At 41.5% G+C, this 20,724-nt stretch overlaps 1 protein-coding gene across 2 annotated transcripts in view; it reads right to left on the reverse strand.

Annotated features, from left to right (window-relative positions):
* Positions 1–3,951: 3,951 nt before the first annotated feature.
* The window catches only part of MYLK (myosin light chain kinase), a 160,921-nt gene continuing 144,148 nt past the window's right edge, over positions 3,952–20,724 (reverse strand). For both annotated transcript variants that reach the window (XM_056861086.1, XM_056861087.1), the window contains exons 26-31: positions 19,756–19,879; positions 15,354–15,506; positions 13,704–13,827; positions 12,967–13,096; positions 5,120–5,251; positions 3,952–4,193 (exon numbers count right to left, since the gene is read on the reverse strand). In XM_056861086.1, coding sequence (XP_056717064.1) covers positions 3,952–4,193; positions 5,120–5,251; positions 12,967–13,096; positions 13,704–13,827; positions 15,354–15,506; positions 19,756–19,879 — 905 coding nt within the window. The remainder of the gene's footprint in view (positions 4,194–5,119; positions 5,252–12,966; positions 13,097–13,703; positions 13,828–15,353; positions 15,507–19,755; positions 19,880–20,724) is intronic.

Consider the following 20,724-nt stretch of genomic DNA (forward strand, 5'->3'; position numbering starts at 1 on the left):
TGTTACATAATTCTGTAATGGGTTTCTGTACCTACTTTACCACCCACACAATGGCTTTTCTTGAACTATTAATCCAAGGACCAGTAATCCCTCTGTTAGAAACACTGGTTTCTTTTGTCAATTTCAGAGTAGCCTGCTGCTCTAGCATCTCCCTAATCCATCAGCACCATATCTGTCTTGTATATCTATTCTTAAACTTTAGGAATATGTTGCAAAGTATAGTCCTATTTTATCTCTGCAGAGTCAGAAACAAATACGCAGTGCTTTTATAGCATGTTTGTCTTGTGAACGCTCATCATTGTGCAATATTTATGCTAATAGTTTCAAACCACACTTTCTCCCATTCAGTAAGCACTCTGTGTTAAGAGTCAACCATTCCAGCAACATTGTTCCAACTCATAAAAAGGCAGAGGGGTCCTGGTTTATTTCCACCTTATTGTAAGCAGCACCATGCTCACAAGTAAGAAGGAAAAATCCCTAACATTCATGAATGGGCGAGAGGCTGCTTGGCCAGTTCTTGTGTTCCTTCACATATGCAGCACCAAATGTGAATTTACACACACACACAGACGTGCGCACATTTGTCCACAGCAGTGAGCCTTGTAGTTTCCAAGTTCTTCATTCCAGTATGTTGCACATGGCACTTTAGAAGAAGGGTGGTATTAAAAAAAAAAAGTGGGATAGTGGATAAATGCTTTGGCCTCTTTAAGCGTGTTGTTTTGTATTTTCCTGTGACTGTCACTCAGTTGTCAGACCTACATTGCTTATGATGCACAATTTTATTTTAAAATAGCCACCCTTCTGTTTTCCATCCAGCCACCTTGCCGATTATGAAAGCCATACAGGCACTCACTGTTCGACTGAGTTATACACCTGCTCCTACCTTTCCATGTTCTAGCAAACCAGTACAAATAATCTGGTTTGAATGAAAGAGTAAATAAAACAGGGATGTAATTTTTCCTTATCTTGTGCTGTATGTCCTGACTACTGAAAGAGAAGAAAGAAGCAGGATTTCTGTTCTTTCCTTCTTTGCAGTTGTTTTGCTCCAGTTGGCCATTATCCTGGGCAGCTGGGTAGGCACTGAGTTTTCAGACTTAGGAATAAATAGGAAGTTGGTAACTTAAAATTAAGTTGATTTTTGTTTAATTCAAACTGATTTAAAGATGATAAACTACTTGAATTTAGATACTTGTACCATTTGGGTTCTCCAGCATAAAGCGTCCAGTGCTGGTTTTTCAAGCGGGGATTTAACTAAGCTTCAGAAATTATCTGAAAGACACCATACACAATGTGGTTGGCTTCACAAAGCCCGTGCACTGACAGGACACTGCCTTGTTAAGACAAGTCAGGTATGATGTGCTGATAACTAATATATGAATTAAAGAGGTTGCTGAGATAAGTCCATTACGATAAAGCAAATCCATAGGTGCTACCTAAAAGCAGCTGGGTATCTTTGGATAGAAAGATATATTCAAGTGGTATTTCTGTAGCTCATACAACCTACCTTATCTACTGATGTTGGGAAAGAGAAAAGGGTGCATTTGTAGGTGGGAAAATGATGCATGTGAGATAATCAGCTTTCTCACTGTAGCAATATACATGGCATAACCTGCAGGTGCAGCCATCCTATGTGATGACAGAATGCTGCAAGAACTGAGTTGCCGGATAGGACTGGACAAACTGGAGGTTGTGTTACAGTGCTTTGTGGTATTTGTTTATTGAGAAATCGTGAGTAACTACAGCTGTAGTGTTCTCATATCTTGCAATTCTTATGGTTCAAGAAACCAGAAACCTCAGTATATTTTTAATTAAGGTATACAAAAAAATACACCCCATCATTTTCTTAACACATTTAAAATATACGTGAAAATGCTCTGTATGCACTAAATCATACTAAAACATTTCCTTATAAGAATCTGTGGCCACTTAATTATATTTTACTATAACAAAAGTTCTTTATCCGCTTAGGAAGGAGAAGACATGCTGGTAACCTCAACCTAACAAGAAATAGCAAAAGCAGTTATAAAAACCCACAGCAACTGTGAGCGAGCTTCATACATGGACTTCTGAAGGGCTCCTTTAAACAGGCAGATGAGCAAATAATATAGAACACTTAAGATTATGACATACAAACCAAACTAAAGATGATACTGTATAAATCTGTATTAAAGTACACTTATATCCCCCCTTGAGGAGCTAAAGCTTTGTTGTGTGCGTTCTTCAAAGAGTCAAACATTAAATTCAAAATTTTTGCAGTTTACACACACAGTGCAAAAAGCCACACAATTGGAACAATGTGCAGAGAGTGTACTGTCATTTGACTATGCATAATGATTTATTGCCTCTGAACTGCTGCTAATTGTGAAAGAAAAGCAAAGTTGATAAATCTGAATATGTTAATCAGTGTTGGGAAGAGATTACCTTTCATCACTGAATGTGGTTTAAATTTTTTTTAAGGCATTAGCCTCAAAGATATTGAGTTAAACTCTGGCTCCTTGGAAGACGCACAGAAACTCATAATCTAGGCTCCCTTTGTTCGGCTACTCTGCTTTCCTGCTAATCATCAGCAGAGATAAGTCTATGTAATAGCCAAATAATTACAAATAGGTTTTAAACCTGAGCTGCAACACGCAGGCACACAACCACCAACGTTGCATAACAGTATGCTATGTAACAGAAGCATATTTGAAACAATCCCATTTTATTTTACTCTGACAAGCAATGTTACAAAGTTTATTCTTCACATTCAAGCTTTGTTTCCCAGGAAGGGAGAAGAATCAGTAATCTGGTAAAACAGATTAGGGAAGAATTTCATGGCCATTTCTGTCTGCATCAGCTGAGAGGAGGAACAGTAGCCTATATCACACCAGCCAATGATAAAGCAGGCAGGATGTGACCGACCATCAGCATGTCCAGGACTCAGATTCTGTCACATCCAAAATTGTGCACATTTCAGAATTTCAGTTGTTTGGAAAATCCTACGTGTGCCAGGTAACAGAGAGGCTTTTCCCTATTGCTGCCACAGATAAAAATGGACATGAGAACAAGCCCTTGTAAGACTCAACTGATTGAAGTGCAGAAGGGAAAACCCACTGCCGAGCAATGACAAAAAGTAGACAATTACTTTTAGGTTATGATCCTCAAAGCAGTCAAGCTGGAAGGCTTAGTTTTAAAACAAGTTCGTTTCCTAGCTTAAACCTAGGTACTCTGGTTTAAATCTACAAGTCATAATGTTCCGAGTGAAAACTAAGAGGAAGAATGCTTTAAATATGAAAATAGCAAGCAGCTGGAAATGCTTCACTTGAAGTTATGCATGAACATGCAAGATAGATACTTGCTGCTTGTAGAGAGATGTAAATTAGATTCCAAAGACAATTTGCCAGGAGGTTTTTGTGTACCTAAGGTGCTCGTGGCAGCTTGTATTCTTTTCAGCAGGGCCTTTGCAGGAGATTTCTGATGGACTGTGCCCCATGTTCTCAAAACCCTCACATCCATGCAATCTCCACTGATTTCATCAGTGTCAACAAGAGTTGCATAATGTGCAGGTGTTTTTAGGAGGATTGCACCCTAAGTGTTGCAAGTTCTCCACGGTTGTCATATTGGTTAAGATAACAATTCGTACAGCTGTTCACTCCCCCTCACCTGATCAGTGAGCTCAGTAAAGACGTTGATGACAGATTAAAATTGTATATTAGGTTTCCATACGGTGTGTTCATGCTCATAGTTTGGGCTCTGCAATTGATGCTTTAACTTAAACTAAATCCAAGCACAACAAACTTCTAAAGTGCTTGCTAATTCAAGTTAATGCCCATAAATAAAAACAAACAGATATCAGCTGACTGTGCTGATGAAGACGAACCAAAAACCCATGACCTAATGCCACGCTGCGTGAGCCTTAGAAAAAAAGTCTTTTACCAGGTGATTTTTCAAATCTCCCATTCGAATTTTTGTCTATTCTTCTTCCTCTTCCTCCTCTTCTTCCTTCCCCATTGTTTCTACAATGAGTTCTGCAGTGCAGGTGACTTCCCCAAGGCTGTTGACTGCCTTGCAGGTGTATTTGGCATCATCGTCTCCACAAACTTCTGAAATAGTTAAAGAGCAGTTTCCATCTTCATCATAGTCTATCTGGAAGTGCCGGGACTCTTTGATAGATTGGTCATCTTTGTACCAAATCACTTCAGGGTCAGGGTAGCCTGGGACAAGAAAAGCAGGTGTTGTAAGTCAATTACTCAAGTAATTTCAGATTGTCTATCCTTTAAAAACTTAGTAATGATTCCCTTTAAACAGTGGGCATGCCTAACACATGTTCATCTATTTGCACCATAGTGATCAAATGAAGAGAAGCAGGGAATATATATATGTGTGTGTGTGTGTGTGCTAACCTATGATGGAAAGATATCTGGAAATGAAAGCCAATTAGTATGATAAAACAAGAAAAAATTGTTTCCCCCCTTCATTTAATAGTTTTTCATGGTAGCACTATACTGGATAATTTCACTATAAGAGTGGTGAAATTCAAAAAACGCATATGGCTTTAAAAAGATGAACATTACAAGAGATTTTTTCCCCATGGGATTTGTTGTACTTCTTTTGGAATACTAATAGTAGTTAACCTACGTATGTGTGGGTTTATTGCTCCTGCTGGGATACTTACAGGACAATGATTAGCACATTACCTTTAATACTTTACAGGGCAATGACTCAGCTCAAACCCAGCCCCCTTCTGACTATATATTACTCTTCCTACACACTTGACACTGAGAGACGCTGTCCTTCAGTGTTACTCCTCTGAAGATGCCTGCCACAGCTACTGGTGAAACGTCAGGAAAGAAAATACCAAGACCACGGTCACACAGCCCGGATAGCCTACAAGAACCAATAGCAGTAAAATTACTACGAATACACACATAGGTTTCTTTGCTTCTAGTAACCTGGATGTAGTTACCTGTTAAAGTGGAGTACCATTTAGTGGCTCAACAAGAAATATCTCATTGCAACATATCTTCTGTGAGATACACGAAAAAGCAGCAAACGAGCAGACAAAATGAGTCACCAAAGGGTGAAAATACGTCAAGAAAGTAACAAAATGGAATGTGGTGTGTGAGCAGCTGAAAGGTACCTTCAATTTTACAGTCAAATCTAGCAGCACTGCCTTCCACAACTTCTATATCTTGAATTGTTTTAGAGAAATATGGCTTCATATGGGGCCTTTCTTCATCAACTGCTTCCAGGAGAGTGTTAGCAGCTTCATCTACAGGAAGTAAACAAAGGTCAGTAAAATCTTCTAGGGGAAAATCTTCCTGTACCCCAAGTAATTCTATAGAAGTGAGACCCAGTGCCATGAAGGAGTTAAGAGTGTCAGACTAAAATCTGGAAGACCCAGGCTCAAATCCCCATTTGTGCCACTAGTGCTATCCGGATAATAAATAACAAAAACTCAAACTAAAAAAAACAAAACTATGTTCATTCATATTGTTACTATAACCAGTCCAAATGGGAAAAATAATGCCAGCCAGTAATGTTAAGAAATCGTGGGATCTGTCCACTCTTCTGGCACCTGCCTCAGAGTTCAGGAATATCAGAAGTGAAGGGGAGAATGAGGAGAAAGTAACTCAGTAGATATATAAAACAGTGTTGCACTTATCTGCAACTGTTGTTCATTGAGTAGTCTTCTATGCAGGCACACATGGGAACTGCGCATGCGCAGGCGAGCCATGGAGATTGACTGAAAAGCTTCTGGAAAGTTCGGCTCTGTAGGAATGCTCCCCCTTCCCTCCATACGTGTCCTAGCCTTAACAACTTTTCCCACCTAAAAGGACATGTGACGGAGGGGCAGGGGAGCCCTCTTTCCCTCAGTTCTCCATTCGCTGCCACAGGGATGCCACTGAAGGAGGGAGGGATGTGTGCTTGCACAGAAGACCACTCGATGAACAACAGTTATAGGTAAGTGCAACACTGTTTTCATCTTCGTGGCTTCTGTGCAGTCCCACATGAGAGAATAGCAAGCACACTTGCTGTGGAGGAGGGTGTGCCGCTGTCTAACGGAACAATGATGTCAATACTGCTCTCCTCACAGATGCTTCTGCTCTAGAGTCCACATCCATTGCATAGTGCCGGATGAAGGTCGAAGGAGTGGACCAGGTTGCTGCCTTACAGACATCCTGGAGATTTAGACAGGAAGAGAAAGCAGCCAAGGAGGCCTGGGCTCTGGTGGAATGGGCATGCAACGTTACTGGGCAATCAACCCCAGTCTATTTGTAGGCAATAGCCGAAACCACCTAACGAGACAAAGTCTGCGTGGAAACAGATGTACCTTTATTCTGGCCACTAAAACAAATGAAGAGATTGTCATCCAATCAAAAAGTTTTGTGCAGTCTAAATAAAATAACAATGCTCTATGCATGTCTAGTGTATGTGTTTTTTTCCCCACAGGGGCCTGTGGATCCGGAAAGAAGGTAGGTCACACAATGTCCTGAGAGAGATGCAACCTTCACCCTACTCTGGGAAGGAAAGTAATTCTAGGTCTCACAACCACCCTATTCATATGAAATTTTGTAAAAGGAAGAATGTGCCTGAGGGCCCTAAGATCACTCACCCTCCTTGCTGAGATAATGGCCACCAGAAAAGCTATCTTATATGAGAGCAGGGACATATCACAGAAAGCCATAGGCTTGAAAGGCTTTAGCATCAACCATGAAAGGGGGAAGGGGCTGTGGCTCAGTGGTAGAGCATCTGCTTGGCATGCAGAAGGTCCCAGGTTCAATTCCCGGCATTTCCAGTTAAAGGAACTAGGCAGGTAGGTGATGTGAAAGACCCCTGCCTGAATAGACAATACTGTCTTTGATGGACCAAGGGTCTGATTCAGTATAAGGCAGCTTCATGTGTGCCATGATCTTCCATATCACTCTGGGGAGGAGTGGGAATGGGGGAAAAGCATACATTAGATCCCTTTTCCAAAGAAATTGGAATGCATCCCCCACTGAAGCAGAGTCCTCCCCGGCCCTTGAGCAGAAGTGTTTGCACTTTTTGTTTATGCATGTTGCAAATAGGTCTATGGTAGGAGTGCCCCACTCTCTGAAGATAATAAAGCTCACATATGGAGCCTGGCGTAAGGCACCACAGCCATGGTAGAGGCCATGAGGCCTAACAACTTCTAGATGGTAACCACCTTTTGATAATGGATGGCGGAAACACGAAAGACCACAGTTTGAATTGCCCTCACCCTTGATAAGGGTAAGAAAACAGCATTCAATAGGGCTCCTACAAAATTTGCCTGTTTAGAAGGTAAGAGTCTGGACTTCTCGAAGTTTATGACAAATCCCAGTTCAGAAAGGGTACGAGTTACCATGTGTACCAAGAACGCAAGGCCCTGGAACTTCCGACAATGAGCCAGTCATCCAGGTAGGGGAATATCGAGCATCCCTTTGTAGCTAATAAACCAATCACCTCTGTCACCACCTTGGGAAAAACCCTTGGCCCAGTTTATAGACCAAAGGGTAACACTGCAAACTTGAAAATAGATCCACAGCATGTGAATCTGAGAAATCTTCTACAGGATTTATGGATGGAGATGTGGAAGTATGTGTCCTTGAGATCAAGGACTGAAAAACCACATCTGATCAGTCAAAATAAATTTTGATTCCTGTAACAGAAAGCATCCTAAATGTAAGCACATTATTGTGCTTATTCAATTTGCATAGGTCCACGATTAGGCATTTACTGCCACCCTTTTTATCAACCAGGAAGTATCTGGAGTAGGGAGGGACCAAGCTCACTTAGATAGAAGAGTGTCAACTTCTATCATTAATTCAACACAGTTAGTATTGTGTAGGTGACAGGGACAACCACACTCTAGCACCGATAAAAACTCCAAATAGTAAACATCCTTTATTATACTTAACACTCAAGAATCTGTGGTAATAGTGAGCCATTTTGCCAAAAAAGAACACAACCTTTGGTAGAACATAGGAAACATAGTAGTGGGAGAATAGTAGTGATCTAGTCATGCAGAGGGAATGGCCACCCTTCTTGCCCTTTGGTTTAGATTGGTACATCTCCTGTTGTAGAAAGGACTTAGTTGAAGGCTGTGTATTGTAAGGGAAACTCCTATACTTATACGGCTTCCCTGAGTAATAACTCTGGCCTTGTCTATTGTAAGTCCTTGGTTTATAAGAGGAGGTGGAGGTCTGGGGAATACCCAGGGATTTAGCTGTGACTTTTAGTTTTCTGAGATTGTGAAGAATCCCGTCCTTTTGCGAAGAATAGTGCCTTTTCATCAAAGGGCACATCGTCCAGTCTGACCTTAAGGCCAGGGAGGGTAGGGTAGGAAGACTGCAACCAGGAGTGCCACCTAAGAGCAATACTTGAGGCAAAGGACCTGCCAACTGCATCCGCCATATGGCGGGCAGCAGCGATTTGATGTTTTCCTAGGTGCTGACCCTCGATTTGAAGGACTTTAAGTAACGTTTTCTTGTCCTCTGAAATTAGCAATGCTCTGAAATTAGCAACACGGATACCCAGGGCACTAGAGGCATAGAATTTACAGCCAAGAGTATCCAATTTTCACCCTTCTTTATCAGATGGAGCCGAATGGGCCCCAGACTTGTACTTTCCCGCCAAAACCTCAGTAAGTAGGGTATTGGCCTGTGGGTTCTTGTAAAGAAACTCAGACCCCACTTCCAGGACCTTATATAAGTTTTCAACTTTTTTGATCGATGCTACCACCGAGGAGGTTTTAACTCAGCTCGGGGACACCAATTCCCTGCTTTCCTTAACCGTAGGAAGCTGTATTGGACCCACATTTTAATTATACAAAACCCCCATAATTAGGTCCAAGGGTTTCGGGTCCGAGGGGGTAGAGTCCAGTTCCAGAGTTTTCACCATTCTGAGGAGTTGCTCTGTGTAAAGACAAGTGTCCTCAGTGGGGGAGACAGGTGTAGGGTCTCCCATGGCATTGTCCGGGGAGGGCAGTGAAGTGCCTTCGGAATCGACATCTGAGTCCTTGTCTGCTTCCTCTTCAGGATCCACATAACTGGCATGATAACCAACTTGCCTCTTGCTGGAAGAAGAAGGAAGATCTACTGCTTTCCATTTCCTCAACATTGGAGCTGAGGCAGGATGATGATGGTCACAGCAGCTGCAAGTGTGTCAAGGAGGGGGACAGCATTGACAGGGGCCCCAACTTAAGTGGCAAGAGTAGTGTGGTGAATATTTATATCCCACCCTTCCCCAACCGAAGTTGGGCTCGGGGCTGCTTACAACCAATATCTCTCATGATCATATGGCGCTGATGGGATCTCCACGAAATCTTTGTCTGAGGAAGAAAATCTAATGTTGAGACCCGATGGAGATGGAGTACGAGGTCATCTGTGCGTCAGAATGACGACGCTCTGAATCCTTGGTGCAGGGCTGGGTCCTCGGCACCAAGGTGATGGGGAAATATGTGCCCCTGCTGAAGACTCTCTGCAATGCTGCTGCGGAGACCAGCATCAAGGAGAGATGGAGTTGCACTGTGGTGAGGTTGACCGGTGCCAAGAGGGTGATCGGTGCCTAGAGGGGGACTTCTTTGGAGGCGATCTCGACCTTGAGGTAGAATGACGATGTGATGAGCGGTGATCTGCCGGGGAATGCCCCTCGTGCTCCAATGCCAAATAGTGGATAACCACTGATGGAGATCTTCGGTGTCAAGATGACACCAAAAGGGATCAGAGCTGATGGTCCCCTGAGGTCAACCTCTCAGAAGTCGGCAGTATTGGTGCCGACGATTTAGTAGTGGCAGATTTGTCCTTCAAAGAGGACTTGTTCACCTGGGTGGAGTGCTTCAGTTTTTTCTTAGTCTTCTTAGATGATTCGGAGAAAGCACAATGACCCCCCGAAGAAGAGCCCTCCTGTTGCCTCGACAGCAGTGGAGGCCCTAAGGATACTGAGGGGGAACGGAGGCCCCCAGATTGTTCCAGCTGAGGCGGCTGGAGGAATTTTTTGTATAGAGAGGCTTTAAGCCTTGTGATTCTTTCTTGCCTGGCCTTGGGCGCAAAGACAACACAGTGTCAAGGAAATGAGCCCCCTAAGTTTCTCGTTCTGATTTCTTTTCAAACATTACTTCTCTGAATTAGGGTCTTCTGGGCCTACATGGCAAAAAAGTTCATGAAGAGGGGGAAAAAAAACCCTGCATTGTCATTCTTGGATTTTAGCCAGATGTAACCATTAGCAATGGAACTCCAGGTGTGGGAGATTGACATACCATTCAATTAGCGGAGAAATTAAAGTCTGTCACATTGGAGAGAATGGGAGGTTTTTAGCTGCAGAAATGACAACCCACTTCTGACTTATGATGACTCTTTCAATCCCCTGGTCAGCAACAATCTGATGCAATTAATTGAGATCATCAACCAAAGATCTAATTGGTCAAGAGCTCTGGCCAAGCTCAGGCCAACTCACCATCTTTTTGGCATAAAAGAATTGCATTTCCAATTCAGTTTGTTCTTGGGTCCTGGGCCATGGTTCCATGATCCACTTTTGGGCTTTGTGATTCTTGCTATGGGGCCTGGACATGCTGTCAGCTTCTAACTCTGGATGGAGTGGACCTTTTGATGAGTAATATCTTGAATTTTGAACTTTGAAATTTTTATCTTTCTTCTTGAATTATCGTTTGACTGTTTAGCTAGCACCTACTTGCTCTAGGATTTGTTATTTTAAATGCCTCACTTGCTTTTGTTCTCTTATAAATATTCTTGCACAATTTTAATAAACTCCTTACTTATATTTGTGTGGAGTTTTTATGACTTCAGGTGGCTTCAATCTAATTTCAGTACCTTGACCAACGGGCTACACCTACCAGATAATTAATTGGTGATACTCCACTGTGGGTGGTCAGCCTTGCAGGGGTGACTTTCTTTTGTTAAGCCCAGGAAGGTTACAAGTCTGTCCCTTGGCTTTTTGTTGGTTGGGTTACAGAAAGGGATTGGTGGCAGCTACCCTCCTGAGGTGTAAGGACTTGCACCCCAGGTGTTTTGAACATTTTGAACACTGCCTGACCCATAACAAGAGGCTCCTGGATTGGAGGTTCTTGATACACAGAGCTGACAGGATGCTATAATATGGCCCTCACTGAGGCAGAAGAGGCAGTCTTGGTGTTCATTGTTGGCTGCCATCTTAGTGCCACAGTTGTGACACTTCTTGGATAAAGCCATCTTCCAAAGAACGGAGAAACTATCTCAACCGAAGAAAGGAGCAATAATCACCTCAAGGGCAATCACTGAGAAGAAAAAACGTGAAGCTGAAAAACACGTCCTCTCCCCATGGTGGCGGAAAGAAAACTGAGGGAAAGAGTGCTCTCCCACCCCTTCGTCACGTGTCCTTTTAGATGGGAAAAGCCGCTAAGACTAGAACTAGTATGGAGGGGAGGGGGCTCCCACAGAGCCAATCTTTGCAGAAGCTTTTCAGTTGATCTCCATGGCTGGCCTGCGCATGTGCAGTTCCCATGTGGGACTGCACAGAAGTCACGAAGATGAACTGAAAGGGATATTTTCCAAACAGCAGAGTTAAATTCTGCTGCTGAACAGAATTCATTGATAGGGCTTTCTGAAGTAATTATACTGCTGGCTCATTGGCTAGTTCTATATAAGCATGGTTCCTGTTAGCTTCTTATTCTATCCTGTGGTGTTGTGCTTACTTGGGAATAGGCAAATACTTCACCAATTCCCTCAGACATCATCTGCCATCTGTCAATAATGTGTACACATTACAATTAGCAACAGAGAGATCATCACATCACAGTGGGCATCACTCTGTTAAAAACCTCAAAGAAATCAGTTAGAGACATGGGGCTACATGGAATACATAGCTCTTCCCTTAGGAAAGACAGCAGAAGAAAAACTCACACACTGCTACTCTCCATATGCTCTGTGATACTTGCTTGGTAGATTTTTATTTATTATTAACTGGGGTGAGTGTGTACAATCAGTTTTTTGGGGGGGTTAGCTGAATGCTTCCTCCTTCCTGCTCTGTTTATAGAATGGGGACATTTTCTCCTATTTGTCTAAATATGGCAGGGGGTGTCTCCTGAGCTTGGATTAAAATCCCTGAGAATTTCATCCCAACCAATGTGGGTAAAAAATCTACAGCCAGAAATATGTTTCCCGTTAAAACAAATGCGAATAAAAATGAATTTAATAACTTTAAATGAATTGCTTTAACAACAAATGGGAAAAAGTTGTACACATTAGCTTGGATCCAGCAATGCACAAGAGGAAACACATATGGATTTAGCACAGTTTTGCTTGCACAAGATTTTGGGCAACATCTCACTTGATGATGATGATGATGATGATGTCTATCCTACTCTCTTCCCAACCAGGGCCGGGCTCAAAGCGGCTAACGTGCTAAAACAAATTCAATATAGCTCTAAACAATAAAATCTGTCAATAAAACCAGTTGGCACCTATTATTAGCCCACAGGTCCATGAAAAGCCTGGGGAAAGGCAATTGTAACCCCGTTTAAATTCAGTATGATGGAACAAGAAAGCAAAGGGAAGGGAGTCCAGCTATACATCTCAGTCTTACAGGTCCTAGGGAACTGACCTAAATCCTGCAGGGCCTGGTCTTACTAGAGAGAGAGAGTTCCACCAGCCAGGGCCAAAAAATTCCTGCCCCTTATTGAGGACATCCGGACACTCTTCGGGCCAGGGACCACCAGTAGGCTGGCTGTTATTCGCAGAGAATAATGCTCTCTTGGGGGCATACCAGGAGATTATTATAATGCCCAGAAACTGGTTGCCTAACACTTTGTGCAAGTAGAAATGCAAATGGGGATACATTAAGTTTGACTTAGTGCAAGCATCTATCACAGTCTTTCCCCTATGTTTCCCCTTGTGCAAGAGTGCTATCACAAGCAGAAATTCTGCACTCGATCCATTATGTACTTAGAACTCAGTGTTGTATTTCTAGATGGCATTAGATTTTTCATACCTTCAGCTTCTATCTTTTCTGCACTAACAGGGCTGGTTGGTGAACTTGAAGAGGACTTCCTTCCACTTAGACCAGAAATCATTGCCATAGAGGATAGTCTTCCTATGGCACGGACTGCATTACCTGTTTTCTGCAATATAACACAGAAGTGTCCGATGAACCCATTCTTTTACTTCATTATTTGCTAAGTGTTTGTAAGGCAAAAAGTGGACTAATTGAGAAATGACACAATCATTCCAGGCCGAGTGCTACAGCTGCTGGTATTATAAAGACAGTTCCTGAAGATGGGGGTGGGGGGGAGAATGTAAATGAAGGGGTAATGTCCCATCAAGGATTTCCCACAGCCTTCATGCTAAGCAAGTAACGCTGTTGCATAATACAGACATTTTTGGAGCAGCTGGAAATGGCAAGAACAGAAGGCATGACGAAAAGACCCAAGGACAGCCAGGTATGGAGGAGCAGCAAAACATTATGTAATTAAGGGGAAATGTTTTGCTCACATTTCTGGAGAGTCATCATATTGATCCTTTCCCTTCCCTTCTTGGTGTCTCAGAAAAGGGGTTCATAATATTTCATTTACTCATGGTGATGACCCAGTGCAAGGCCCTCATTTGCTAGATACAGGTAAGCCTATCTGCAACAACTTCTTTACAACCAAAGGGCCTTCGATCCTCTTAATATTCCCTAAATCATGAACTAGAACAACAATCGTGGGGATCTGCAGCACAAGTTCTCACCTGCCATTTTCTCCTGGCCATGTACTTTTTCATCCTATCTTTTGACAGTTTTTTAGCTTCCATGTGTTTGGTGTCTTTTTGCAGCCAAGGGTGCTGAAGGCATCGTGTGCAATCCAAGCGGTCCCTGTGAGTTTAGAAAAAACAGTTAGGATTGCAATATTTACTGAATAGAGTTCCACCTGTTTCTCTAATGGCACAATGGGAAAAATCAGCCTACATGTTGTTGCAAACTGGCACCACTACTTTCAGTACTGGGGATAAACAAGGAAGATCTGTGTTATGAAAAAACCCATCCATTGTTCATGAAGTAAAACACTGTAAGGCAGAACTACCCAGGATTTCCCTGCTCATATTACTGTCTGGCTGCTCACCTTTCCTATCCCAGACTGCTGGAGACTGATTGGAACTTGGTTCAGAGGTACAGAATAAACCCCAATCTCAGGCTGCATTAATGAGCCTTATTCAGCCTTGAAGCTGAGTATCTCTGATCAAAAGCAAAACAAATTGACATTTGACAGGCAAGCCAAATGCAATGCATACCATGAAGAACTGCTAATCTACAGAACACATGGAAGTAAAACCAAGTTAACATGGCTACCCATATGAATTGAAACACTTGTACTGCATTACGGGATCAACAATTCCCATGGGTGGAATATCTATTTGCTTGTCTATCATATGTCACACTAAAATCACCAAAAAGTGATGAGGCATCGTTTGCACATGACTTAAAGTTGCCCAAATATACAAAAACACCAATTGCTTAATGATTTGGCAAAACAAACTGACTGAATTACATAGATCAACAAGACATTTCTTCTTTAAGAGAGTAGCCATGCTCATTAAATTGCCCACAACATAGTCCTTCAGACAAACTCAACGCTTTTGGTAACTTCCATGGTAGTGAACATGGATTATATTATTTGTATAACTTAAAGCTACTACAGCTTTATTGTAAACCATGGTTTCATAGTGGCTATTAATGTGACAGAAAACAGCTTCTCCTATTATTCTGCAAGATTTGGGGCATACATTTATTAATTATGTGTGATGTTGCACATCTATTCCCAAAATTATATATGGGACAAATCTTGCCTTTTAAATTACTGTGAGCCCTGTGGCGCAGACTGGTAAGCTGCAGTACTGTAGTCAAAGCTCTGCTCATGACCTGAGTTTGATCCCAACAGAAGTCAGTTTCAGGTAGCCGGCTCAAGGTTGACTCAGCCTTCCATCCTTCCGAGGTCGGTAAAATGAGTACCCAGCTTGCTGGGGGTAAAGGGAAGATGACTGGGGAAGGCACTGGCAAACCACCCCATAAACACAGTCTGCCTAGTAAATGTTGTGATGTGATGTCACCCCATGGGTCAGTAATGAACTCAGTGCTTGCACCTTTACCTTTTTAGTTCTGAGTGGTCAAGAAAAAAGAATAGGCAATCACAGAAGTGTGGCTCTTCCACCAAGGTGATATGCATTAACTGAAACATCCATGCAGTACAGGTATATAAAGATACAGAATTGCCATAATAATGAGACTCTTGTGGAAATGGAGAGATGTACTTATGCAAAAAAGGACATCCTCGTAGGTGGGTGAGAGTCATGCATTCATAACAGTAGAAATATGCATCATGTTGAATATAAAGTCATCTTTACTTCATGTCTTTCTTTAGAAGGTTGCTGATGAAGTCCTTGGCATCATCTGAGATCTCATCAAAAGCTTCATCATCAAAATCCCAGGTGGCAGAAGTAACGTTGGCTAAGGTTTCATTGTCATTATCACCCATGAAAGGAGAAAGTCCGCTGACTCTGAGAATTAAAATACATTCCAGAGTAGTAAGAGTTAATATTCTCTAATTAACATTTGTGTGTTGTTTTCAAATGTACACATCTAAAGGCCATATGCATTACTGAGATAAAGATAATTTTCAGATGGTCTTTTAAATCCATTTTGGCATTTAAAGGACCTTTTTTTTTTTTTTGAGTTTCAGACAGGCAGGCTCTTTAAACCATTGCTTTATTTTTTCATTTCCGATGTCTTAAAGACTAGTGTTGCCCGGTCTTTTATGAAGGTTTGAGCCATTTGTTGTGAAAATGCCTTTCTCCAGATTTTGTTGTGCTGTTGTGTTTCTGAGTCAAGGGAAATGCTATCTGAACTGTTTGCAATACTTTGTAATGAGCCACTTTGTTTTTCCTGCAAATTTCTATATATATTTTTAATTGGAGCAGTTTTTGATATAACGATATATATCCATACAGCATAAAACTTAGATAAGAACAAAAAAGTATGGATAGTGCAGGAATACGTGGCACCATGAAAATTAAAAATTCAATCCAAGTACTCTATGCATTCGGTTTAAAGGGCCTATCTGAAAGTGCCCCCTTTGAAATAATCCCACCTTGTTTATTCAACATTCAAGACTGAATGTAATTCAAAACAGGATGTCTTCATGTGAAAGTGTCCAAAGACACAGTCCCAACCAAAATGGATGGACTGGTCACCAAATAGTCCCTATTACAATGTGATGTTCTGGAATCCATATAAATCTTTTTTAGGATCGGGACATAAGATGCAATATATTAGGAGCCTACAGTTTCCTATAGGATGCAAGAAAATAATAATGTGAGAAGTGTTCTGCTTATTCTATGTTGGTTTCAAGCATCTGTCAAACTGTGAACAAAAAGAATATTATTGAACACTAGAGGGAACCAAAAACCTGGAATAGTCTTTTGAATTAAAAAAAAATCCAGATGTTTCACATCACATACGAACCTTTCATCCTTATTTAGCATTATTCCCATTTCACACCTCTTTGCAGTTGTATTGAAGTAGACAGAGGATTATTATTGAATTCACTACACCTAAGTACTTAAAATTAGCTAAGTGATATACAAAATATAATGATAATAACTGTCCTCTAAACGTGTAGTCTTTACACAACAGAACAGAATGGACTGATGTGCAAGGTAGTTACCGATTTTCCAGAATGCATTCACTTACTATGTGAAACTTCACAGGAAACCAATTAGAAAATGATTTGAGTTTCTGCAAGTTGTGGAAGTCAGAAGTATTCAGGAGGGCTTTAGACACTGCTGCTTAATGTTTACATATATATTTATTAATTTTTATGGAATGTTAATTATATACAATTTTTATTTTCACTGTAAACCACACTGAGTCTGATTTCGGAGAAAGGCATGTTAAAATGCTCTAAATAAATGTAAGAATGAATAAACATGGGGCTGCAGAGAGAAAGAGGATGAACTGGCAGAAATGAGACCCCTCTTCTATTTGTTGGAGCAAAAGTGTCCCCCGTCGTCTTCTGGGCCTGCGGGTCCCTGTAAGCCGGGAAGAGGCACACTTTGGAGCCAGCGCAGGGGCTTGTCTGGTAAGTGGAGGGTGGCGGGAAAGCCCCGGGGCGTGGGGTGGGGCCCCCGATCCGGGACACACATAATGCTACAACTCGGGGTTGTCTGCTGAAGCTGGAGGGTGGGAGATTCAAAACTGATAAAAGGAAGGATTTCTTCACACAACGCGTGGTTAAATGGTGGGACTCCCTGCCCCAGGAGGTGGTGATGGCTGCCAACTTGGAGGGCTTTAAGAGGGGAGTGGACCTGTTCATGGAGGATAGGGCTATCCATGGCTACTAATCAAAATGGATACTAGTCATGATGCATGCCTATTCTCTCCAGGATCAGAGGAGCAGGCCTATTATATCTGGTGCTATGGAACGCAGGCAGGACAATGATGCTGCACTGGTCTTGCTGGTGGGCTTCCTGGAGGCACCTGGTTGGCCACTGTGGGACCTGAAGGGCCTTGGTCTGATCCAGCACGGCCTTTCTTATGTTCTCATGTGTTTACTGCATCTGTGAATCTAGAAGTTTGCTCACATTGTTCACATTAAGTGTTTGTCAGTCATTGTCATGATTTAATTTTATGGATACCTTACTTACTTTTTTCCCTCCTCAGAGGCCATGTCTACGCACTGGCTTTCTTGGCGGTAGACCTGAACTCTGAGGAGGGGAAAAAGTCCCCCTTCAGAGGCCAGGTCTACCAATCGGCTTCTATGGGCCTCCGGAGGCCAGGTCTACTGCCAAGAAAGCCAATGGGTAGACCTGGCCTCCCAATGGGACTCCGCCGGAGGCCTGGTCTACCAATAGGCTTTTATGGCGGTAGACCAGGCCTCCAGACAAGGACTCCGGACGGGGAGGGAGAAATGGCAGGGACTTAGAATTTAATTTTTATCAATAAATAAGATCATTAAGTATGATATCAAGTTTTATTCAGTGTACCTATAGTTTAATTAAGACTTAAAACTTTAATTAAAGTTTATTAAGTTAATAAACAGTGTACCTACCTATATAGTTTAAGTTTAAGAAATGTGGCTCTCAAAAGAAATCTCAATCGTTGTACTGTTGATATTTGGCTCTTTTGATTAATGAATTTGCTGACCCCTGGAATAGACCATCTTCATTCATACATAAAAATGTACTTCCTAAAAAAAAGGCAGTCCCGGAAGTTCTCACACTTTAAAACCATAGGAAAGCCTATCAAACTAATAAAGTGCCTTTTATCCTAATTCTTCCCACTTGTGGAACTGTTTAAGCCAGCACGGTATAATGGTTATTGTGAGGATAAAATGGAGGAGAGGAGAATGATGTTAGCTACTTTGGATTTCCACTGGTGAGAAAGGTGGGAGATGAAGTAAATAAATCCTCTTTTATGCAAAGGAAGCAGAGTCTGAAAGTCAGACCTGAAAATATCTTACCTGGAAACGTATGATTGAAAGGGCTTAAGTTAGCGCTGTGGGTGATTCAAGAATTGCTACTGCACAAAAAATCCAAATTCCATTTCAAAAGCGTATAAACAAAACTCTCAATTCCAAGCATACTATAGTCCTAATAGGTCACAATTGTGTCCCATAGCATGACACAAAAATCCAGTTTGTTGATTTGCCCTGAAAACAGTTCTAATGAAAACTATGTTCTGTAGTTGCGTTTCTTTTATAACTGAGAAGGGGAGGAACAAGGAGTTCTGGAAGGGAGGCTGCAGGCACGTCATAAAGTTTATCCCCAGAATGTCTCCGTCTTTATCAGAGATCTTCTTGATCCTGTACTCTGATCTCTGTTTTATTTAATAGCCATGTAAAGTAATAACAGAGCAATATTTTGACAAATTATGGAAACAATTTCCTTTCTGTAGTGCTAAAGCCAAAGTGACAAAGATGAGCAGCATCTGCTAAGGAGAAAGTAATGTAGTGTTGGAGCTATGAAGTTATGACTGAAACTAGCATCAAGCTGTTTACTGGAAAGATTTTTCCAGCTACTTAAACCAGGAATTTCCCTGGCAAGACAACCCTTAGGCATAGTTTAGAAATCTCTTACAATTTCCATTTTTATAGATGCAGGTCACAGCAGTTTTTCCCTCTCAGCGATGCTAGGGTAAAATATAGATGGGATTCTTTACGACCAGGATTCAAGTTAATGGACAAGATAGTCTGGCCTACCTGAAAATTAAAGATCTCAACTCTGAGTTTAGGCTATGTCCTTATGCATACCTCTATTACCAGAGAGTCAAAAAATCCAGATTATTTCTGCAGAAATACCTAGACATTCTTAATTTCGCTACATGAATCAGGAAATCCATGTGTCTACCTTTGTTTCTATAATACTTCATTTCGACCAAATGCAGCAGTGGATGGTACATTACAGGAACCAACTATGGAATGTTAATGAATCTCTATGAAGAATATGTTGAGATACTGTAAGTAGAACAAAGGAATATATAACAACACACTCTGGATTATATACAGGGAATTATCACGTGAACAGGTACATGGTCCAAATATGTGTTTTTTTATATTCTGGGAAATCTCAGTGTGGATTTGAACAAAGAATGGGGATAGGCCAAAGAGATAAATAACCTAGCATCAAATAAATTTTCCAAATAAGCATGGATTTCTGCAGTAAATTAATGAATTCTGGAATGCAACTAATATTCTTTACACATCAATGGGACTGAGAAATTCTGGAGATTTGTCTCAGCAAAAGTACCTACAAAATATAGCAGATGACTCCTATGCTCCACATGTCTGTTGCATGTCCAATAGGCTCATAGTTTATAACTTCTGGAGCCACAAATTCCGGTGTCCCAAAGAGGACTTTCAGGGAACCTGCACTTTCTGTGAAAAATAGAGAACAAAAACACTGAGTTTGGAAAACAATGAGGAATTTTCTCCAACTTCCAGTAATATTTCCTTTCCCTAAGATAAATAACCTAACAAGCAATTTGGGGCAAATTATAGAATCTCAATTTATCATACAAAGCCAAGCAGGGGTTTTCACTTTCGACCGACCATGTCTAAACCAGCTCATTAGTTCCAACTCTCACTCATTTAGGACAGGGAAATTGCACAGGGAGCTGGAGAAAAAAATAATTTTAGCTAGCAGCAGGAACAGGCCTTCCAGTCTAAAGAACAACTTTCAATTTATTAAAGCAGAAAGTAAATTCACATATCTACTAGGAATAATCCTACAGTGGTATATGCATACATGCTTTTGTATAGAGTTGTGTGCTCTTGAGTTAGTCTCCCCTAGTCGATCTAAAATTGGTCATTAGGATTGTCACACCAAAACACATTTCTGTTTTAGAGTCTGGTAGACTGTGAGACAAAGCCTGAGCTTCTGAATTTATTTTCATGGTGCCGCCTTATTACAAGGGTCAATGTTCCTGTTTTTCAATCTAGGGTTTGACAGATTATTTAAATCAAGTTGTGATATGGGTAGAGCCAAGCATTTCATGAGAATTCACGTATGTCAGAACTGCCAAAGTTTTTGGAAAGTAGCCCTTTTAAAGCAGAACAAATCAATTTCAGGGGAAGGGGATGCTTTGAACAAGCCACCTCACACAAGGAAAAAGCCACACACTCTCCATTTAGAGTTCTAAACATACCAAAAAAGGTCAGGAAAATATCCTGCTACATCTCAGCTTTCCCTAACAACCTCGGACAACTAATTATATGCTGAA

The sequence above is a fragment of the Euleptes europaea genome, chromosome 15 (assembly GCF_029931775.1).
Source record: "Euleptes europaea isolate rEulEur1 chromosome 15, rEulEur1.hap1, whole genome shotgun sequence".
Taxonomy (NCBI): Eukaryota; Metazoa; Chordata; class Lepidosauria; order Squamata; family Sphaerodactylidae; genus Euleptes; species Euleptes europaea.